This window comes from Convolutriloba macropyga, chromosome 3, assembly GCF_964194025.1.
Source record: "Convolutriloba macropyga chromosome 3, txConMacr16.3, whole genome shotgun sequence".
In the NCBI taxonomy this organism is placed as follows: domain Eukaryota; kingdom Metazoa; phylum Xenacoelomorpha; order Acoela; family Convolutidae; genus Convolutriloba; species Convolutriloba macropyga.
In genome coordinates, this window is record NC_134470.1 from 8,685,851 (window position 1) to 8,711,166 (window position 25,316).

Genomic DNA, 25,316 nt, shown 5'->3' on the forward strand with positions numbered 1-25,316 from the left:
TAACCGCTAGAACAGCGCACAAACTTCTCGTATAACTTGACCACTTTAAATCGAACACTGGTCCGAACTTTAAAATACTATTTTACAAGAAGATTTCATTTCCGAACTCGAAAAAATAAACAATTTACCATGCCATGCCAGATCGGACAGATTGTTCGCAGTAGTGCATATGTTCTTCAGCAGCCAAATGGCCGCATTCGACATCCTGAGGCTGTTTGCTGGGTGGGGGTGGACTTGGGGGATGTAATGGAAATATTCAATTTTCTACCGGTAGCCTGATTTTGTCTCGTTAAGGAGCTCCAAGGTCAAAGATATCTGACAACTGTCGGAATGATGTTCTGCACTGGCGATTCATGGTCACAGTCAACGGTTAGTTTATAAATCATGTTTCAAAGTCAAATATAAGGTTATAAATCATGCTTCACAGCCAAAGGTCAGGTTATAAATCATGCTTCACAGCCAAAGGTCAGGTTATAAATCATGCTTCACAGCCAAAGGTCAGGTTATAAATCATGCTTCACAGTAAAATGTCAGGTTAAAAATCATGCGTCACAGCCAAAAGTCAGGTTATAGATCGTGCTTCACAGTCAAAGGTCAGATTATAAATCACGCTTCACAGCCAAAGGTCAGGTTATAAATCATGCTTCACAACTAAAGGTCAGGTTATAAATCATGCTTCACAGCTAAAGGTCAGGTTTTAAATCATGCTTCACAGCAAAAGGTCAGGTTATAAATCATGCTTCGCAGCTAAAGGTCAGGTTATAAATCATGCTTCACAGCTAAAGGTCAGGTTATAAATCATTCTTCACAGCTAAAGGTCAGGTTATAAATCATGCTTCACAGCTAAAGGTCAGGTTATAAATCATGCTTCACAGCTAAAGGTCAGGTTATAAATTATGCTTCGCAGCTAAAGGTCAGGTTATAAATCATGCTTCACAGCTAAAGTCAGGTTATAAATCATGCTTCACAGCTAAAGGTCAGGTTATCAATCATGCTTCACAGCTGAAGGTCAGGTTATAAATCATGCTTCACAGCTAATGGTCAGGTTATAAATCATGCTTCGCAGCTAAAGGTCAGGTTATAAATCAAGCCAAAAATTGGAAAAGCAGAATCATGTTCTGAATAGTATTATGATAATAACAAATAGTGTCATGATCAGACAACTTGGAAGAGCAAAAACATGATGCAAATTTGATGACTCAGTGCTGATATGTAATGGGAGGTAGGTTCGGGCAAGATTGACGCGGGTGAAAATTACTTGACCTAACTTCTTTGTAAGATTCATGTCCCACGATGCATGAACGTTTTTTAAAATAATTTTTATAGTGTGAGCTTATTGGTTAAGAAACTTTTCAAATCTATCATGTTTTGCCATCCGCGCCAAAACTGGTTACCACATCCCGGGTTTACCAATTTTGGCAGCCATATAAGATTCACTTTTGATTTCATGAAAGCCAAAAAGCACCGTTACCGTTACAAAGTAATTTTTTTCCTTGGACGGACAATTTAAGTACTTTTATGTAATGGTCCAAGCCGAAATCGAGTAGTTATCTTGCATGATCTTGCATGGTAACCGTTTTTGGCAAGATTCTCGCAAGATCTTACAAGATAGCCATCCGGTCTCGACTGGGTAGGTGTAAGTCGTTGCCTCTCTTATGAGAAAAAGAAGCAAACTCAATTTTTCCTAGAATTTTTGTAGAGTGAACTAATTAGTTACAATTTGTGCCCAGATTACGTAGACTGGAAGAATGAGATCAACCTGGCCCCTGGATTCCGCCATTCAGTCGCAGTACAACCCAAACAGCTCAAGAAACTTCCCAGTCCGTTCAGTGATTGTCAAGACTACGAAGTTGGGAAGTTGATCAGATTTCGCAATAAAATTGAGTGCCAGTTTGATTGCAATCAGAGGTTAGATGCACAATCAGAGGTTAGATGCACAATTTAGGTCAACATTATCATTATCATTATCATTATCATTATCATTATCATTAACATTATCATTATCATTAACATTATCAATAACCTTATAAATAACATTATCGTTAACATTAACCTGACAACCCAAACATAAACACTCATTATATATTTCAGGACATTTAATTTGATAAACTAGAATATTCAAAGCACTTTTATTTCTAAATCCTCTATCAATAAGATAGATCATATATAAACAATAAGCCCCACAAAAAGATTCATCATATTGTTGTATTCTTTCATTAGAGCCTAGATCAACATATTCTTCCAGGAATAACGGTGGGGTTTCTACACCAAAACTATCAAAGTAATACACAGGACCACCTTCTCTTCTTATAACTAAAACCCAATGTGTACCTTCAGTTGGATGTATATTTACAATAATGTTGGAGTTAGGATTGATAATCTGCGAAGCAGGGTCCCCAATCGACAAAGCCGTTTCACGGATACTATCTGGAATTTGATCTCTCATTGCTATTTCAATTGGTGTTAGACTTATATCTTTACCTACATCTTTTATTCTGATATCGCTCATAGCACTATTATCAATATTAAATTTATTATTCAATTCCTCAAATGTTAGGATAAGCATTTTTATATAATAAATTTAATAAGTCTAAGTCTGAGTCTAAATCAAGTCTATATTTTGTATATAAAAATGGAGACTGGTAGTGTAGGTTTTATTTTATTTTTAATAATTATACTTTGTTTATAACATATGATTCAATACCGAGTAAATACACAAAACTAGAAGAAAGCTTTGGTGGATTTATGAATACAAGTCTAGTTAGATTTGAATATGAAAAGTCACCATTACATACTATTGTTTATGGTGGAACTGGTACAGGGAAAACATATTTTCTTAGACAATACTTAATATTATACTCAGTCCAAAACCAAGACCAAAACCAAAACCGGGACCAAAACCAAAACCAAGACCAAAACCAAAACCAAAACCAAGACCAAGCTAAAAATATAGTTATAGGGTGTAAAGATGACAGATACTGGACAGATCCTGAGTCTAAAACACTTTATACTGGGTTTGATAAATATGATATAAAAATGATCACAAAAAATAATATGCATAAGTTTCAAAATTGTGTAATAGTACTTGATGATATGGGTGATAGGTTAAATAAAGATATAGCTTATTATTTTACTGAAGGTAGACATTATAATACTCAAATGATTGTAATTTGTCATAAACCAGCTCAAACAATTAATACCGCAAGAATGAGTTGTGATACTATTTATTTAACAACTTATATTGGACCTGATCTATTTAAAAACTTTAATGAGATATATAAATGTGAACATGACATTAGTCAAATAATTAGTGAGTTAAATTGTAACCAATATAATCGTACAGATGGAATGTCAGATGAACTTCGTTATGGCATAATTAAATATAATTAGAAGGAAAATACTTTTATTATTATTTATAGTAATAGAACAATGATATATGATTCAAGAGTTGGTTTCCTTGATTTAAAAGCTCTTAGTTTAAAAGATGAATTAGAAAGAGAAGATATAAATAAACTTACAGCATATATGAAACCACTCATGATAAATGCAACAGATAGAAATACCATTAATCATGATAATTATCAGTTTTATTTTAATAAACTTCTTACTTTAAATAATATTCAAATTCAGAATGATGTTTTAACAAAAGAGATGGTTAAAGCAAAAGGTTTAGAACAATTATCAAATATTGGTGGAATTATAGGTTGGGGTTTAGTTATAACTAGTTATATTTATCCTGATTCAATAATAAAAACTGTTGGAGCCGTGGCAATGAGTGCAAGGAATAAGTTGAATAGAGCAAACACTTTGGTTAACGTTGGATATGGAGAAGATCTGCCAAGCAGGTTGGGGTACCAAGGACTTCGTTCCTTCCCTGATATGGGAAATGATTATACTGATTGTGAAACATGGACAAAGTCCTATGTGCAAAGTGATAATACTGATACATAAAGTGATTATACCGATCTAAAAAATAGTTTAGTTAATGGGGCACGTAAACTTGTTACACCCTTAGAAAAACTACAAGAAGAATATATAAATGAAGAGATGGTAATTTTGAATAGAAAGGGAGGAAAGTTTTTAACCTGACTATATCGAAATAATGAAGAATTTAGAGAAGAGATTATAATTTTTGTTAGAGATAAAAAAGAGTTAGACCTTGAAATGATTTTAGATAAGAGATGTAAAACTAATACACTCAATACGTTAGGAAATAAATATTTAGCAGAGTGTATCACATCTAAAGATAATACTAAAGATTTAATTGAAGTCAGTGGCAAGCCAAGCAGTTTGGTAAACCACGAACAAAGTTCGTTGGAGAACCATGACCAAAGTTCTTTGGAGAACCACGAACAAAGTTCGTTGGAGAACAACGAGCAAAGCTCGTTCACTGCAAAATGATTAGGTAAAATTAGGTTCACTGCAAAATGATTAGGTAATGATTACGTAGATCTGCAAAATGGATAGGTAAATATTATAGTTTACCCTATTATAAATGCTTTTAAAATGTTTTGAATGTAGCTATAAATATGGAAACATTGCTTGTTTAAAATATCATTATGAATCATGTCATAAAGGTGAAACTGATAATTGTGTGTGTGGTAATATAATACTAAGTGCTATTTGTGCTAATAATTTTTCTCTATGAGGTTGTTCTTTAAAAAATGAATCTAGTTCTAATTTTAGTTCTAGTTCTAGTTCTAGTTCTAGTTCTAGTTTTAGTTCTAGCTCTAGTTCTAGTTCTGGATCTGGTTCTAGTTCTATCTATGACTCTAACTCTAACTCAGACCCTAACCCTAACCTTAACCCTAACCCCAACCCTAACCCTAACCTTAACCTTAACCCTAACCCTAACCTTAACCTTAACCTTAACCTTAGCCCAGAAGTCTCAATTGGAAGTTGTAATAAATGTAATTATATAAAACCACTAACTGATTTTGATGAGAGTAAGTATACATGGAGGAGTTGTACTTCAGCTAAAGTTAATTGTCCATATTGTGCTTCTGTTGTGAGATATGATGGGATACGGGCTCATGTAAAGAAACAACATCCAGATATAGATATACCTAAAGGATTTAAGGATTTAGTAGAAATTTGAGTGAGAAAACAATTAATTCCATTTGGCAAAGCAAGACTGTAAGTCCTTCAGTTATTAGCCAAACTGAGGAAAGTTGAAAGTTGTTCGTGTAAATATTATAATTTTGTATCATTTCTTTTTAATAATGGGTTAAATATAGAAAAAGTAAAAGAAAATATAATATTATTGAAGGGTATAGATAATTTGAAATAAAAGTATAAAAATTAAAAAAAATATCAAAAAAAGAGGGAATCACTCTTTAAGAGCGAAAAAGAGCGATCTTTCTACTGGGGGATCACACCGAATAAGAGTGAATCGGTCTTAAAGAGTGAAATGTAAATTTTGCTTTGATTTTTTTGATTTTTTGTTTTATTTTTATTTTTAATTGATTTCTGATTGATTTTGAATCGAATATAGAGAAAATGTATAGTAGTGGATAAAACAAGGAAATCAACAAGTAGTAAAATTTGGCCCTATTCGACTTGCGCGATTAGCGTTTGGAGAACGGGCCAAATTTTGCTAGTGGTTGATTTCCTTGTTTTATCCACTACTCACATTGCGCGCTACTTAATCTACAATTGTGATTATTAGTAACAATTTTCCTCTCCACTGCATCGGGTAAAAAAAGATGTCAAACTTTTGAAGCAATGATTAAAACTCTCGCTGATTAAAATCGACATCTATTTTTTTTCTATTAAAAATATATCTGAGGCTCTGCATTGCTGTTGTTCAGCAAAAATGAGCAATCAAATTGTTAGTTCGAGTAACATCCGAATTGTGTTCTCAAAACATTTCAGGGCTGAATAATTGTATTTCAACTGTTTTCAGTATATATCCAAACCATATCAAGTTCAAAGATCGATTTCCGAATGCCAAGCGTATGTGCAGACTAACAACAATCTGCACAGCATGGATTATTTAGGGACCGTTACATGTGAATCATGATTTATAACCTTACGTTTGTCTGTGAAGCATGATTTGTAGACGTATCTTTGCATCTGAAGAATCAATTATAAACGTACTTTAGATCCAAAGCATCATTTTTAAACGTACCTTTGTATCTAAAGCATCATTTATAAAGGTACCTTTGCATTAGAAGCATTATTTACAAACATACCTTTCCATCAGAAGCATCACTTACAATTGTACCTTTGTTTTAATAATAACATTTTGTAAATACACTGGTAATACTGTTCTTTTCATAATGTACAGAATATCTAAATAATAAACAAAAATTTCGAATAAATTTCGATTTTACGTGCATGGGATTATTTCGGTTAGTTGTCTCGTTAAATCCGCTTAGTAACCGCTAGAACAGCGTACAAACTTCTCGTATAACTTGACCACTTTAAATCGAACACTGGTCCGAAATTTAAAATATTATTTTACAAGAAGATTTCATTTCCGAACTCGAAAAAATAAACAATTTACCATGCCATGCCAGATCGGACAGATTGTTCGCAGTAGTGCATATGTTCTTCAGCAGCCAAATGGCCGCATTCAACATCCTGAGGCTGTTTGCTGGGTGGGGGTGGGTGTTTGTTGGATTTGGGGGATATAATGGAAATATTCAATTTCTACCGGTAGCCTGATTTTGTCTCGTTAAGGAGCTCCAAGGTCAAAGATATCTGACAACTGTCGGAATGATGTTCTGCACTGGCGACTCATGGTCACAGTCAACGGTTAGTTTATAAATCATGTTTCAAAGTCAAATATAAGGTTATAAATCATGCTTCACAGCCAAAGGTCAGGTTATAAATCATGCTTCACAGCCAAAGGTCAGGTTATAAATCATGCTTCACAGTCAAAGGTCAGGTTATAAATCATGCTTCGCAGTAAAATGTCAGGTTAAAAATCATGCTTCGCAGTAAAATGTCAGGTTAAAAATCATGCGTCACAGCCAAAGGTCAGGTTAGTGATCGTGCTTCACAGTCAAAGGTCAGATTATAAATCATGCTTCACAGCCAAAGGTCAGGTTATAAATCATGCTTCACAGCTAAAGGTCAGGTTATAAATCATGCTTCGCAGCTAAAGGTCAGGTTATAAATCAAGCCAAAAATTGGAAAAGCAGAATCATGTTCTGAATAGTATTATGATAATAACAAATAGTGTCATGATCAGAAAACTTGGAAGAGCAAAAACATGATGCAAATTTGATGACTCAGTGCTGATATGTAATGGGAGGTAGGTCCGGGCAAGGGCAAGATTGACGTGGGTGAAAATTACTTGACCTAACTTCTTTGTAAGATTCATGTCCCACCATGCAAGAACGTTTTTTTAAATAATTTTTGCAGTGTGAGCTTATTGGTTATGAAACTTTTCATATGTATCATGCTTTGCCACCCGGGCCAAAACTGGTTACCACATCCCGGGTTTACCAATTTTGGCAGCCATATAAGATTCACTTTTGACTTCATGAAAGCCATAAAGCACCGTTACCGTTACAAAGTAATTTTTTCCTTGGATGGACAATTTAAGCATTTTTATGTAATGGTCCAAGCCGAAATCGAGTAGTTATCTTGCAGGATCTTGCATGATAACCGTTTTTCGCAAGATTCTCGCAAGATCTTACAAGATAGCCATCCGGTCGCGACTGGGGAGGTGCAAGTCTTGGCCTTTCTTATGAGAAAAAGAAGCAAACTCAATTTTTCCCAGAATTTTTGTAGAGTGAACTAATTGGTTACAAATTGTGCCCAGATTACGTTGACTGGAAGAATGAGATCAACCTGGCCCCTGGATTCCACCACTCAGTCGCAGTACACCCCAAACAGCTCAAGAAACTTCCCAGTCCGTTCAGTGATTGTCAAGACTACGAAGTTGGGAAGTTGATCAGATTTCGCAATAAAATCGAGTGCCAGTTTGATTGCAATCAGAGGTTAGATGCACAATTTAGGTCAACATGTTGAACAAAATGGAGGCAACTTGTGTGGCAAATAGAGGCAAATAGAGGAACAAAATAGGTTCAACTTGCTGAACAAAAAAATTTTGAACGGTCGAAACTTATGCCCATTTTGGTTCACGCATGGTCTCTTCATACATTTTTGGGTAGTCTAGCATGATCTTTTCATACTACTTTTAGGTCACTGATGGTCTTTTCATTCCCCATTTTGGTCGAGAATGATCTTTTAATGAATTTTTGGACATAGATTTGTCTTTTTTTGCCCATTATGTTTCAAGTGTGGTCTTTTCATAACAATTTTGGGATTAGAATATTCTTTTACTGCCCATGTTGGTAAAGCAAGGTCTTTTCATACCACTTTTAGTTATCTTTTCATAGTTTTTTTTATGTCAAGCATGATGTTTTTATACCACTTTTATGTTTAGAATTGTCATTTTATAATTTTATACTCATTTTGGTTCAGGCATGATCTTTTCATGCCCCTTTTGGGTTGAGAATTGTCTGTTCATACCCCTTTTTGGTCGAACCTGATCTTTTTATAGCATTTTTGGGCTTAAAATGGTCTTTTTGTGCCCATTAGGGTTCAAGCATGGTCTTTTCATACAACTTTTGGGTCGAGCGTTATCTTTTCACAGTTTTTTTAGGTCACGCATGGTCTCTTCATACCACATTTCTGTTTAGAATGGTCATTTTATGGCCATTCTCTGTCAAGCATGATTTTTTTCTGCCCCTTCTGGGTTGAGAATGGTCTTTTTATACCCATGTTGGTCAAGCTTGGACTTGTCATACCACTTTTTGGAGCTTGATCTTTTCATAAGTCGTGGTCAAAACATAGGCATACTTGTGAGTGCACTTAGAGAAATGGACAACAAAGTAATCACCAACAATGAATATAAGCATCATATTAAATCGGAAAATTTAACATTTAGATAGCTTTTTAAGGTAGTTTACCGATGAACTTGAATAACTACAAACTTTTAAATTTCGTCTCAAGCAATGAGCGGGAACCTTGAACAGTCAATTGCTTCGCTATAGCTTGAACAATCAATTGCATGAAAATTGATACGATTCATGATTTAAACAGAAAAAATTGATGATAACCATAGTTTTTTTAACATCGTGCAATTTTTTAAAATTAAATTAATCCTGTTTAAAAACCGAGTTCATTCTAGTCTAGTTGTCTGATTGAGAAACATTGCGTCCGTACAAACACCGTACTGTTGAATGGAAGACATCTTCAAAATCATTAACTCCACAATTTGAAAAGTGATTGCACGTGAATCAAGAATTTTAGTTGTTTTATTTTTCCAGCTTTTCCAACGAATATTTTTAATTAATTAAATATCAGAATTTCCCTAGTCTGTCAGAACAAAAACCGTGACATAAATTCGGTTTCGGAAAAAAACCCACGGAAAAAAACACCCAAAATTAGATAGGAAAAAAACCCACGGAAAGAAACCCCCAAGGAAAAAACCCCAGGGAAATAAACCCCCACTTGACTACCAAAGAGATGTAAACTCAATCAAATTAAATTAATTGAATATTTATATGAATTATATTTACACTTACACAGATTCTAACACAATTACACAGATAAAAAGCAAAAGATTGAAACAGTTTCTCAAAATGTATTCTAATGGATGATATTCGTGTTCGGCACAAACAATTCGTTTTATTGTTCCATGATTTTCATTTTCTTTTACCTCCTGCTTCCCCCTTTTTGTTGTGCCACGGTAAACTCTTGAAGCGATTGTTGTCTGTGTATCGCCTCCAAAAATTTCCAAACATCGGGTTTGTTCATTTGCAGCATAGATTCAAAACCTCTATGAAAACCTTCTATAGCATTGTTGGTCCTCGATAGGTGCTTAATCGTTGGATGATACACATTCCACATTGTGAGATGAAAGCGTGGTAAAGCGTTCCTATGTTGTCATGTCCCACGGTCTAAGGCGCTTTTTATATGTATTAAGATAGGTTTTACAGAATTAAATATTAAAATGCTGCACCCAATGGTTAACTTATTGGGTAGGAGCGCTGGCTGGGGATGGTATGGGGCCGCATAATCTGTTTTTAGGAAACCAAAGAAAAACTTGCATACTTTTGCAAGAAAAAATTGAACAAAATTGTAAGTCGTAATCGCCAAAAATGTCAATGTTTGCACAGGATGAGGTCCCAAGCCGAAGTCATATTTGATCAGACGGCCCAGACTGAAATGTCTTCTGACACCAAACTGTCTCACACCTTAAAAGACCCAATTGCGCTCAAAATTGTTCTCTGCGCTCGAAAAGACTTCTAACCAGACTCAAGCGTGCGCAAAATCACTTCTGATTAGAAGATCCTGCGTGAAAATTCGCCTTTGATCAGACTCAAGGGCGCTCGAAAGGTCAACCAGGCCATGTAGTTTCGAGTGCAGAATGCACAGGTGGGCGCTCGACTGGCTCTGATCAGAGCTTGATTCGGTCTGGGACCTCGGCCTTGGGTGGGAGGACGCCGGTAGAGCCCAACGGCGCCATAAAAAGAGATTCAAAACCGAATATTTCCCGAAATCTGATTGGTTAACTAAACTCATTACTTTTAAGGCAATTTTTGTGACAAAATGAGTATAAATTGCGTAACGAAGGTCTATCTGTGATTGGAGCCATATTATTTGGCCAACTAAATTTCAGCATTCGGCTCTGATTCTCATATTTTCTCATTCGGCTCTGCGCTCGTTCGACTCTAATTCCAGTCGAGCTCCATTTCCATATGATTTGCTCATTTAGGGAAAAGATGCTTAAATGTGGTTGTGTTGACAATCTCGGATTCCTGGAGGCTCCATTGTGTACTCTGAATATGATATCAAATCGAAGCTGCGTTGAAGATATTGACAGAGAATTTAGCCCAAATGTCCAATGCGATTGTCCCAATGAATGCGTGAAGAAAGATTACATTATGGAGATAACCCAACTGGAATGGCCGACTAACAAGTCCATCTCCAGATTTGTGAACACAATTGAGGAAAGTCTGAACAACGGATCGGCAGCCGAGTTCCTTCGAATGATCATCGAAAAATATCTGGATGATAAACTACAGGGATATTGATAACAAAACAAAATCTAAAAATTTCCTTTTTGTGCATTTGCGCAAAAAAAATCGTTGGTTGACATACAATTTTTTGTCGGGAAAAATTGACGAACAAGAAAATTGCGTATTTAAGTGATTTTTCACGCGATTTACTTTGAGTTTTCTTGTCAATTTTGGTGTAAATTTTGGTGATCTCGTCATGGACAGAGAGACAAAGTTTCAGAAATCAAGTTGTTGTAGTTTTATGCTTCGAGAATGATTTTTCATAAGTCGAGGTCCAAACCTTGATTTACTATTTAAAAAAACAGAAGCCGATGAGAGATCGCAAACACCTTAGTTTATTACCGACCGCTATCTTGAATGCTAGTCTTGTAACATTACGCACCATGTTGCAAGATAGGCCGTCGGATATGCAAGAATTTTTTCCCACATAAGCGTCCTGATCTTGCATCTTGCACGATAAGCGTCATTTGCAAAAATCTTGCAAGATCCGGCTTCAACAGTTAACCCCTGTTCGAACTGGATAATATATTTTTTTTCTAACCAATTTTTTCCAACTTATTTTGCACAACTCTGAAAACGAACCAAATAGGTTTAATGGTGACCTTGTAGTGTCATACATTGTAATCAATTGTTTTTGTACAATGTATATAATTTTTATGACTATTGTTTGGCACTACGAACAATTTAATATTATTATGATTATTAAATAAGCGTCGAAGTTAGACTAGGGCAATTAGGTTATCAATATCCACTCCAAGAACTCACAAAATGCTCTCAGTTTTGTTCGATCAACATTCGGCAGCGTCAGCGTGCACCTTAAAGATCTAACAACAACAGTCCTCGAAGAACGACCCGTATATAGCTTTGTGAACACACTTTCAAATGTCGGCGGGCTTTTAGGCCTATATTTGGGCTTCAGTGTTTTGACCATTCTAGAAATTGTCGACTTCGGTTTCGACATGATCGAGTATCTACGACTTCGCGGAAAGAAACGTATCTTCGAACGCGATAACCAAAAAACCAACAACTCCAATTTCTACGTTTCTCCACAAAAACCAGAAATTGTCGTCGAAGAACCAAGACAAACACTAAATTCGGAGCATTCGGATGATTCGCTGCGGCCTTTGACCCTGATGACCTCTAAAAGAAGACTGTCGAATGCGCATTTTGTCGTTGGAGCAGAAGACGTCGATGACAAGAAGTCGGCGGAACAAATTCAGAAAATGATGGGCGAATTGTTTCAACTCTAATTTCAAATGAATTTATTAACCATAAAAGACAAGAGCATTTTCCCGTTTTTTGACCCTCAAGCATATGCTTTATGATAACAGCAATTTGCTCAAATAAAAAATATTTTCGCCATGAAAGATATTTTAATTTTTAAAGTGAGAAGATGTAAAATAATGAAATCATGGTTCATAAAGAATCACTGATGTCAAAATAGCAAATTCAATTAATATATGGCTTGGTAAGATAATCTTAGTCGATTTTATTAGCTCACTGACATGTCATTAGTTATCAGTTTAAAGTCATAATCCAAGTTTTTAATCACAGCAACATCCGGATTAATGATCCCTCGTCACTCCGATGATAATTCATTATATGAATCAAAACCCACAAATCGGGTTTTCAATTGGATTAGTAGAACCAACACAATTGGGTTTTTAAGTGGAATATTAAAACTAACACAATCGGTTTTTCAATTGGGATAGCGGATCTCCTTGTTGCACTCCTGACTGACTGTCAACAGTTGAGCTATTGAACAACAAATCACCATGCTTTGAAAAACAAAAGGATGCAAAAAAGACATTATAATAGGCATCAAAATTTTTGTTGAGCCGAAGAAATGACTGCGCTTCACTGAATTCAATGCGTTTCTCAAAGCAATCTGGAGTATTCCCACACTTTTTGTTTTTACCATTTTTTCGAAGTTTATTTTTGTGACATGCACTACGCCCTCGGCACCTCCATTGACAGCAACTCCCAAGTGCTTTGCTCGAAACGACTCAACTTCCTCGAAGACTGCTTCTTTTGCAATGCACTTGGCCACGCGGCGTCGAATAACTTCACCCATAGCAATGAGTCTAATGTCGGTTTCTTTCAATGCTGTTAATGAATGACTACAAAAAGCTGGAGCCAAGAAACTGGGGAACTGGCCTTTGCTGGCCAAATTCTTTAAATTGGTTAAAGAATTCCTTGCTTGCTTGGATTGATCGGAAATTGAAAAATTGATTGCGTGGAGAAGATGTCTTTGGTACGTTTTGGGTGGCCCAGCTCCTGTGAAATTCTAAAAAGACTGAAGCTGTAAAAACATCTTCGCTTCATCGAATTGAAAAGCATCGCAGATATAGTCCTCCATCGGTTCAAGAAATTCGTTTTCCCATGGATGCAGTTTTTCGAGTTCAATGAGGGTGTCATACATCATAAATTAATTCAGTGCAGTAAATTTATCATACGATGTACTTAATTTATTTAATGTAGTTATTCCTGAGGGGCATGTGTATAAGTCAATGTTATTTCACATGCTAGTCTGTTGTTCCCATCTCCCATAGCGGGGAATTATTGTTCACGTTTATTATGACTTCTGGAATACCAGTTGCCTTAATTTTCATTCTCTTAGTTTTGCGCTTCGCGTACAGTTGCTCAATTTAACTTATTCTTCATTAACTGTCTTTACAAATCGAGTAAAGTAAACTAATAATCATTACGCGATTCGCTAAGCGGATTCATTTAGAAATTGTGTAAAGCGCACTCGCCGCGCAAGTAGGTCATAAAACATAAACGCAACTCGCGACTCAAGAACAAGTACGCAATCTCACTTGCGTACGACATGGCGTAGTCAGCAGCTCAGAAGCGGACCCCACTTGACATTGAGCCATTTTGGGATAAACCTAGTGTAGACCCGCCGCTGAAATGGAAACTGGCAGATGCAGGCCAAGTTAGCTCTTCTTGCGAAGGAAAATATTACAATAGACACTTTGTTGGAACCAAAACCCGAAACAGTGCAACTACCACTTGAATCGATCTATGAGGTTACGATAGCAGGATCATCGGCACAATCGGAGAGGGAAAGATTGGCGAGGAACGCTCAATCAAAAATGAACTGGGAAAATCGGTGTCAGAGACATCTGGAGATAGGAATAATGTGCGGAGACAAACCATGGGCACAGGCCGATTGAAAGACTGTGTCAATGCTATACCTCAGTTTGGGCACTGAAGGACGTCGAATTGTTTGTAGCCAAAACCCTTACCTCAAGATGGACAGTCTCTCAACAGCAGAACTTTCGACAATCACGGAAACAGCATTTATTCGTCAGCGCAATATCACATTTGATAGGTATGTACTTCTCACCACAAAACAGACAAGAGGAGAGTCCATCGAACATTTCTTCGGAAAATTGAAACAACTTTCTGAAAATTGTGAACTCGGGAGTCAAGAAGACACCCTCATCAGAGACTTATTTATTGCAAATATGTTAGATCCAGAAATTCAACGGAAATTGTTGCGAGAAACTTTAGAACCAGCCCAAGCATTACGTTTGGCCATAAATATGGAATTAGGTCAAAGAAACCAACTTCAAATTACAAACTCGCAATCTGCTCCGCAAGTTAATGCAATAATTCCTCAACGATCTTTTCGACCACCGAATCAACGGCCGACTACATCTAGCTTTACTCGATCACCAAACCAACTCGGCAGGAACTGTGGCTTAACTTGGTCAGCTAATCATATAGTCAAGTGTACTGCGAGAGGCAAGACTTGCAATAATTGTGGCCTCCAAAACCATTTTTCGCGAGTGTGCAGGAAACCGAAGTCATCATCAAATAAATCTACCCGCTCTAATGTTAACTCCGTTGAAGAAACTACAACTGACCAAACGGTTGAGGCTATACAAAATATGAATTATAACCCGCAATGCGAATCGGACTACGATAGCTCAGATGACAATATGGTCGCTAGCATCGCAAGTAACGCAATACAGATCGAACCAAAGAACACCATCTTACAAATTGGTAATACCCACGTTGGACTTCTCATTGATTCAGGCAGCGTATGCAGTATTTTACCCGAGTCTCCTGCTTCGGAGATTGTGGAAAATTCTCCCCTTGCACGTTGGCTGATGATAGCGCCTCCTCAGGAACTCAAAACATTTTCAAACGAACCCATAAACGTGACGGGTATGATACAGGCACCAATTGCGAGCAATGGATGGCAACTTGAAGAAGCTGAAATTGAAGTAGTCCTTGACGGGCTATAACCACTAGTGGGTAGAGATCTATTTGACGCTCTCGAAATCTCAGTAACTCAAATCCCAAAACATGAAGGTAGTATGGTCAACACTATCATATCTCAATGTCCATTTAAAACACGTATTGCACAACAATTTCCTCAAATTATTACACGTATTGGTCGCTCAAAAATACACATTGTCAAATCTAAATTCCATCGAAATTTTCAGCCAAAACATCAAAAGGGTAGAAGAGTATCCATTATTTTACAAGAACGAGTAAATAATGAAATTAAAAAACTTCTTGTAGAGGGACATATAGAAAAACTGAATAACTTTTCTGACCAATATTTTATTTCACCTATTGTAATCACCATTATCACTATTGTAACGAGATCAAACCATAAAGTTAGCACTAGATTCTAAAACTCTTAACAAAGCAATACACAAAAACAAATATCAGATGCCAAATATTGAAACACTTATGGATTCCATATCACAAATAATAACAAACTACAAAACAGAACCAGCGGAACAAATATATTTCTCTACTATAGATCTTAAATATGCATGCAGCCAACTAAACTTACACCCCGAAACTGCTAATCATTGTAATTTTAGTATTGTAAGTGGTGACATGACAGGCACATATCGATTCAAGAGGGGATTTTACGGTCTTACAGACATGCCTGCCGAGTTTAAGAAGGCAGTGGATTACACCCTGATTGGACTTAAAAATACATTTTGTTTCTTAGACGACATCTTAATTGTTAGCAAAGGTTCAGAAGGTGATCACTTCCAACTTGTATTAGATTGTCTTGAAAAATAGGATGCAGATAACCTTCGAATTAACCTTCCTAAATGCCACTTTGCGAAACAACAAATTTCCTGGTTAGGATATAATATAACTCAATCTGGGATATCGCCACTCGAATCAAAAACATCCTCTATTATGTCATTACAACCACCTAATACACTTAAAAAATTACGCTCATTTCTCGGCTCAGTCCACTATATTAGTAAATTTGTTCCCAATTTAGCTCAATTTTGCCATCCTTTAAGACCTCTACTTCGTAAGTCCACTAAATACATTTGGACTGACGCTCATACGCTACATTTTAATGCCATTAAAACTCGCATAGCAAATCATACAGAAAACATTCACTATAACCCCCAACTTGAAACACGAATCAAATGTGATGCTTCTCGCTCCGGATTGGGAGCAGCACTAGAACAACTAACAGTTGACGGTTGGAAGCCGATCTCTTTTGCATCAAGATTTTTAAACAGTAGTGAGGAACGTTATAGTATTAACGAATTAGAACTTCTTGGGGTAGTATGGTCCATAGAATATTTTAAAAATTATTTGTATGGTAAAGAATTCACTGTTATCACTGATCACCGCGCATTACTTTCCATTTTAAAAGAAGATCGATCAAATAAAAGTTACAATAGCAGGTTATCACGATGGGTTGATCGTCTTTTGCCTTATCAATTCTCAATAGAGCATCTACCTGGCGCGAAAATGGGACTAGTTTATTACATATCTCGAAATCCATATCAACCAGCAAAAATTGTTTCCAAAAATGACGAGGAATTTTTAGTTGCAACGTTATAAAGCATACATTCTGATGCTCAATTACTTCAACGAAAACATAATCTCTCAGCTAATTCACTTCATAAATTGTATATTGATATTGATGGTGAAAATAAAAATTCCACCACTAATACAGAACAAGTTTTAACCATAAATTACGTAACACCAAATCCTCAAACTAAAATTCATGATTTACTCGCCCCGCGAAACAATAGTTCAAAATTCTGTTCAAAACAAACTTCTAATTCAGAAATAAATTCCGCCCAGCGTGTACGCTTAACAAATGTTAGTTCAAATCTCGTCCCGCGAAACAATAGTTCAAAATTCTGTTCAAAACAAACTTCCAATTTGCACCTAAATTCCGCCCAGCGTGTACGCTTAATAATTGATAATTCGAATCTCGCGGCGCGAAAATACAACTCTAATGTAACCTCCCTTAATTTCAATCATCAGTATAGTACACACGCCCCGCGCGTACATTTAACTAATAATACTAAATCATTCGCGGATCAAAAACATAACTCATTTCTCCATTCCACTAATAGTATTAATTGTACTAGTGCACATGATCAGCGAGTACATTCAATTCAAAATGATTCCGTATTCGCACATACATATCCTACTTCAAAAGTTAACACTTCTTAATTAATTCATACCACCTCCGATCTTGCATCGCGAGTACGCTTTTCCTTTAACAATTTAACACCCGCCAGGCATAATACTTTATTATTTACTCAAAAGACTAGAATGCATTCCTCAGATGACTCTTTTGCAAAGCAAGTTACTAAATACCCAATTCACTCTAAATTTGCGTCACATAGTCTACCATTTACAACTAATCCTGTACAAATTGAGTCTCAAATGCTAGTAAACACAAGAAAAGCGTAACTCGCTTACCAAAACACTTCCAAATTTACTCCATTAAATCATTCTCACTTGTCAATCAAAAATCAGCCTCAAATTCCTACCTTTTTTAGTAAGCCACACTCAAATACTTTAAATAACTCACGTGCTCAATTAACAAACAACAAACAAGTGCTTTTTGCCCAAACTCAACCTGAAATTCAGTTATCTTCCTCTTTGTCAATTAACTTAATTGAAAAAACAACTCTCATCAACAATGAGTCAACAAGCTTCATCTCTCAAGGGAAAATCAATCTCCTCCCGAACAACCAGAGCTTCGCCTCGCGTGTCATTCACAGACAATGCAACCACAAGTACGCCACGCAGATCTTCCTCGCATTCAAATTTAAGCACCCCACTAACGGATAGTCCCCAAGTAATGACTTTTGAGAGAGTAGTGGAAAAAGTATTTAGCAAAGGTCTAATTGCATCACTCACAAGCAAGGACGCAGTTCTGAAAGAGGTTCGGGACTGTATAATTCGGGGAGATGAAGAAAGACTAAAAGCCCTCAACCCGTATCTCCATAGCTATTGGCGGGACCTTCATGTGACTGGCGGGTGTGTTTGCATGGACGAAAAGGTGGCCATTCCGAATGCACTCAAAGATGCCCTCAATGAAGATTTACATGCGAGTCACCCAGGTAGCTGGGGATGGTATATATGGCTCAGCACTGCTGGTGGCCATACATGAATCGTGATTTGCTTGTCAAAGCAATAGAGTGCAAATCTTGCACTGCTATCGGTAAAAACTTAAAATCTGTCATTCCCGCAAAACAATTTAAAGCACATACACTATGTATAGTTCCAAACCAAGAAATACAAATAGACTTTGCAGGGCCCATTAATAACGAAAATGAACATGAAATATACATTTTAACATGCATTGATAGATTTTCAAAATACCCTTCTGCAGAATTGGTTGATATTGCAAATTCCTCGAATGTCATAAGAATCTTAGATAATTATATACAAATTCATGGAGTTCCTTGTTCCTTAAGAATAGACCAAGCTCGTTGTCTTGTAGGTAACCAAGTAAAAAGTTTTTGTACAAAAAATAATCTCACACTAATAGCAGCTCCGGCAAACGATCATCGTGCAATAGGTTTAGTTGAACGACTTATTGGTACTATTAAACAACGCTTGGCATGTATAAAAGACGCAAATAAAGAAGTAAATTCGTTCACCATTAAAGCAGCATTAAAATCAATTATATACCAGCTTCGCATATGTAAACATAGAACAACTAAGCTTTCGCCATTCGAATCTCACTTTGGGCGTAAAGCCAATACACCACTTAGTAATATAAGTACTCAACCAAAATCTGTAACCCCTAATGAATTGCTGCCGGAGGAACACTGGGGAAACAGCCGGAGTGACGACGAAATTGAACGCAATATGTGTAAAGCGACAAAGGATGCCACCACTCGCGAACGGCTAGCAATTGATAATGAATCCCGTTTCCTTCGCACCACGCAAGCGCATCGTCCACTTCCACGCCTGAAAGAACACGCCGTACAGTTAAACATTGCCCGAAAGAAACATCTTCATAAAAGATCCAAGAAGAATCTGGACGGTTTGTATGAGGTGTTGACTCCAGGATCGGTAGTACAAAAGACCGATCAATACACTTCGGTCATTCGCGAGCCGGGAAAGATGGAAGTAACAGTGCGCAATAGTGATATTGCAAAATTTAGTACTCGGGAAGAACGAAAAACCAAATTAACCGAATACATAAACCGTCGAGGACCCCGCACGCACGAGAAAACAACTGAGGCTAAGATACTTAGCCACATCAAAGAGTGTACCCGCATACAAAAAGGAGACCGAAAAAGGAAGCATCGAAAACGAGAAACTGGTAGCGGTGTATCCTCAAATGATCCAACATTGCTCGCGCAATGCGAGTACGCATGCCTAAAGTACCGGACAATTTCGCTCCCCAAGTAATACCCGAAATTCCAGAGGCTGCTCCCGAACAGCAAATTATAACTGGAAAAGTATTAATTGCACACCCTCCTACAAATACTCAACAAGAAGCACTCTTATCATCTCCTTCAGTTCCAACAACAACATTACCCCATACTCTGACAAGAACAACAAAACGGACTAGAAAAAGTCCTAAATATTATGGATATGATAAAGAAGATTCATCTGGTGACTCAACTAATTCGTGTCCTCCGAACTTTGCTCCACCTCGTAGGAAGCGATGCGTAGGCGACATCGAATCGATACAACCTTCGGTTGTACAAACAATTGTTGATACAGCTACGCGGGTTGAACCTATCGCAAACGACTTTCTCTCGCCTATCATAGGACAGGTGTCACCGACGGACCCCCGTATACGACCAGCCGATCACAGCACTTCAAATGAGCTAATCATTGATGAAGAAGACATGTGAAAACTCTGATTAATTAAAACTTGATACATTATTAATTATGACTAGCTATGATAACCAGTAAATATATTGCTGATACTATTTAACCGGTGAATAAGTATTATTATTATTATTCATATTGTTATTAAATTTATACTTTATGCAACTTTAATTTTCATTGAAGCGAGAGAAATGTCATACATCATAAATTAATTCAGTGCAGTAAATTTATCATACGATGTACTTAATTTATTTAGTGTACTTATTCCTGAGGGGCATGTGTGTAAGTCAATGTTATTTCACATGCTAGTCTGTTGTTCCCATCTCCCGTAGCGGGAAATTATTGTTCACGTTTGTTATGACTTCTGGAATACCAGTCGCCTTAATTTTCATTCTCTTAGTTTTGCACTAGGCGTACAGTTGCTCAATTAAACTTATTCTTCATTAACTGTCTTTACAAATCGAGTAAAGTTAACTAATAATCATTACGCGATTCGCTGAGCGGATTCATTTAGAAATTGTGTAAAGCGCACTCGCCGCGCAAGTAGGTCATAAAACATAAACGCAACTCGCGACTCAAGAACAAGTACGCAATCTCACTTGCGAACGACAGAGGGTTTTTCCGGGTGCTATTCCCTCCGATGATAAAATCTTTGCCGCACGACCGAATTGTCCTTGAAGACAAGGTGTTCTCGCTCGGGAGGCAAGCGCTTCCATTGTGCTGTTGCTTTTGTTTTTTGCCTGTTTGATTGAATCCGCTTTGTACCATAGGGCAGCATACTCATTCGATCACCATCGCTCAAATCTATTTATCTTTGAGTTTTCCTGCTGCTGCTTATGTTTTTTACCTCTCTGTTGAAAGCACGTAAAAGGTATTTGCTAACTGCGAAAAAGTTTTTCCAGGTAACAACACCATCTGGATTTGAGATGCAAGCCTCTAAGATTGACGTTACAATACCGGACCATCCACGGACGAAACTTCACGGGGATGTAGCGAATAGTTTTGCTGCAAATAGTTTACAAATCTGGTAACTCGCTTAGGATTGTTAATTGGGACTCACGAATAATTACTGCCAGGTGTTGCAGGTTAACTTAACTCGTCTATGCGGACAGATAGATCTTTCGTTATTTTTTTCACTGTTGACAAAAATTGAGTGTATTTTGAATACGCCAAATTTAATTTAGAGCACACCAATTCATCGTAGTTTGGACCCCACTGCAAGCATCTCACCTTGGAGTTGACCAAGTCGTGCGCCAAGATGGAGACAATATACAGATTATCTTTGATGTCGAGATAAAAAAGGATTTTTCCAACTGGAATCAGGAAAGAAAAAGAGTCATTGTTAATTGTCAGTTCACATATCTGCTGTGTTAATCCAGTTGAGGAGTCTGACAAAACGTTCATTCCTGATCTGCTAGTAGTTTGGTCCTATGAGTTGATTTCGACTGGAGATATAGAATTTAGCACTTTTTTACTGATATTCAGAGAACATTGAGTAGGGGTAATGAATAATCGATTATATTGTGGTTTGCTTCAGACTGAACCAGATGAAACGAAGGTTCTTTAGCTCTAAAATTGTATTTCTTGGTCAAAATGTGATAACGATTCAACAAGCAAACCGCTCCTTGAATCGTATGTTTCGATGATCTGAAAGGCGAAAGGTAGGAGGAGGGGGGCTAAGGGTGGGCTGTAAAAATTAGATTTAACCGGTTTTGACGAGCTTCCACAGCCTCAACTCGATAATCTGGATAATCTGCCTTCACACATCTAACCCAGATTGTAATTTTGAAGACAAAAAGGTAGGCTGGGTCCTAGAGTTGCAGAATGTAGTTTAAAAAGTTTGTTTTAAACGATGGACTATTCAAAAAGTTGCCAATACGTCCGGAGCACGTGTAAAGTTGTTGTATTCAAATCTCTAATCACTGATACTATGATCGGTACAGTTCGTATCAGTTGGAACCACTCTCAACACTCTCAACCTTGCTCCGAAATTTCTCCTGCCACTCATTTACGACTCATACGATGAGACAAAAAACATTGAGCTACGAACTCGTTATGCGAGACATAAACACTAGCCAGCATTGATTGTCCGGGCTCATTGGGTGAAATACTGGATATAATTATTGGGTTGCCAGTATTGGAAAAGATCCAAAACCAAAAATGTTTTCTTTCTCTGCTAAACCTATATACCCCTAACAAGGTTATTACACGAGCAGTTTTCAGAGGGTACGGAACCTTTACTTTTCCACAATGAAAACATTTCTTTTCATAACCACTTGGGAGCAAGTTTTTGGACGTTTTGTAACAAAAGGGTATTTCATAGTTTACAAGAGATGGTAAAAGTCATTAAAATTAGCACTTCTGATAATAAAAATTGCAAAAACAGGTTTTATGGTAGAAATAGCAGTTTCTTTATTATATAAAATTGTAGCTTAATTTGAGACAATGCGTATCTTTATAAAGACAAATTAATTAGTGAGATAAATAGATATATTCAAAAAACTATGTACATGAATAATTACTTTTTTCAAAGGTTTTTTTACAAGGGTTTTTTACAAGGAGTTAATTTCGGAATTAAGTATCACAAACTACACATTCATTGGTTTGATTATAGTGTATCTGTTTTATTCGTTAAATCCATTGTTTTTAGGATACTGAGTTGTGGTGCGAAACAGGTTTTTTGTACAAAAAAGAGTAAAAAGAATTATCAACTATTAGCATCAAATTGGCACCCCTCAAACTAACGAGTATTTCGAATGCTAATCACTTTAGGTTACATGTGCAAGAATTCAAAGGCAAAAAATTGTTTTTAAAAAACTGGGTTGTGGTGTGAAACAAACATTTTTTAACAGAAAGAAGTAACAATGAAGTTACTTATTGTGAATGAAGTGAATGAAGTTACTTTTTGTCAGTTGATCAGTAACAATGAATCGCATACTTAAAGAACAGTTATGCACAAAGCGCTACGAAAAGTTAATGCCCTACTTTTTTTACTTGTTTATCCCCTTTTTGAACCATAAATGTCAACTGGTACGCAAAAACAATCAGACGAAGGCTAGCAGGACTAATGTAGTTGCTACAAACTAATTTGTGAGCAGTTGAAAAAATAGTTGCAAATTCCCAAGTATTTTCTCAACTTAAAAATTCCTCAGATTTGTAATATCTGTACATAGCTGAAAAGTGACCAGTGAACTCAAGGACAGTTTTGTCATCTTTTTTAAATAAATTTTGCGTTTCAAATAATCCTTACCAGAAAACTTCAAAATTTTTTGATGGCAAAAAAATCTAAATCGGTTAGATGAAACTTACGTTCTAATAACAGCGCAATTGTTGTCGAAATAAGAGAGCAGATGAATAAGTTGCCTGAAAAATGGTAACAACAAAACAAAAGTCGAGAGAAACAATTACTTAGCGAGACTTAGGTGCAGACAAAAATCCCTAATTGGGTAGGAATCAATAACTCAAATTTATAAAACGTTCACAAAAATTAAACCAGCAATCGAAATAGTCGAGCAGGAACGCACAAATTGATAAATTATTGTTGAAAACAGAGCTCCTATATTTCAGAACAAAATTTTGTGCAGTGAACTTTTTCTCATATCAAATTGCACTTTAAATCGTTTCCTTGGGATGCTTAGTTTTTGAGATAGAAATTGGATAATGAAGTTAAACAACGCAATTAATTTTTCTACACGCAAAATAAAAAGCAAATATTTTACTTCCAAAACAATATCAACTAATATTGATTAGCATTCAAATATTCAAATTGCACAAAAACATTAAAACTTTCAACAATACAAAACTGCTACTATCTAAATTCAAGGTTGAAGGGTGTAAAGTTGCAGAAGTGATCATTCTTTTTTACGGTTCCCCCAATTTCTTTTACGCGATTTGTGATATCCGAGTTGACCTGTAAGGAGTAAATGGCTAAAAGGGAAAAACCGGAAATGTTCGTTTCTTTTGTTTTGCCATTTTTCCACAACTTAATGGCTTCGCCCAAAAACAGTTGCGCTTTGGCTCAGGATTTCTTCTGACCAATAAAGTTTTTCTGACAAATCTGAAACGAAGTTAATAGGGCGCTAAGAACTTTTAGTTGTCACTGTAATCAACTCCCTCTCCCTTTTAAAAGTAGGATCGTATATGACCGATTTGGGCGTAACCGTTTTTCAAAACCCTTCAACAGAAAATGCCTGTGCTCCCCGACAATTGTGTAAGTAGATAATTGAAAAATAGACTTTGAAGCATTTTGGCGAGGAGATCTCAGAAAAGCTGGAAAAATGTTCGTTTATCAGAGTTAAATCGAAAAGAAATTCAATGACGAAAAATAATAATGTTATCACAAAAGAGTTCTATCCATTTCAATTCTTTGTCTTTAAGTCTGACAGAGCAAAATGAAACAGAGCCGAAAAGTTGCTGGAAAATAGCCGCCGTTGACCCGTATGAAGCACATTGGGATTGAAACAGAAAAAAAAACATAACCGACTAACGTCGGGCGAATTGCTCTCAAACGACCAGCGAGTTGTTGGCTTCGTCAGTAGCTAGCCACGGTTTATTGAACCCAGCGCTAGCTTGATTCGATTCTTCAACTTTTAGTTTTCTAGCTTTGTTAGTAAACAAATCAAATAGAAAACACATTCCAAAAATTTGCAAAATATTGTCAAATTTAAAAGAAAAGCTTCCAGATTTCACAGTGAAATTGTTCGCAACTATTTTTTCTCTCCTGAATTATGTCAAGTAACCCATCTGCAAGACTTGAAAAATTTCATTGACCAGTAATGATAGTTAAACACAGAAAAGGACAAAAGCACACAAAAATTTGAAAACAATCGCAATTTTTAACAAAATCTTGCTCGAAAAATTTTTTCGAAAAAATTTTAAAAAAATTAAAATTTATCAAAAAAGTGCTAAAGCTGGAGTCATTAAAATATTGATAAGAATTCCATGAATCTAGAAGCTGTGCGACAGCTTTTCATGAAGCCTTGGAGGAGGTCCCTAGGACCCTGGTGCCAGAAAAAAGATTTTAAAAAAACTTGAAAAAATTGCAAATAATTCTAAAAACTGCTGATATTAAAACTTGAAAAACATTCCATTACATCTAGAAGCTATGCAGTAACCTCAGCTCAAAACTCTAGAGGAGGTTATGTGGCTGTTGAGGTTGGAAAAACCTAGAAA

At 36.4% G+C, this 25,316-nt stretch overlaps 1 protein-coding gene across 1 annotated transcript in view; it reads left to right on the forward strand.

The window, feature by feature from the left end:
- Nucleotides 1–11,057, forward strand: part of LOC142336520 (epithelial sodium channel subunit alpha-like) — a 46,316-nt gene extending 35,259 nt beyond the window's left edge. The window contains exons 3-4 of the mRNA XM_075385426.1: nucleotides 7,775–7,952; nucleotides 10,739–11,057. Coding sequence (XP_075241541.1) covers nucleotides 7,775–7,952; nucleotides 10,739–11,057 — 497 coding nt within the window. The remainder of the gene's footprint in view (nucleotides 1–7,774; nucleotides 7,953–10,738) is intronic.
- Nucleotides 11,058–25,316: the final 14,259 nt, after the last annotated feature.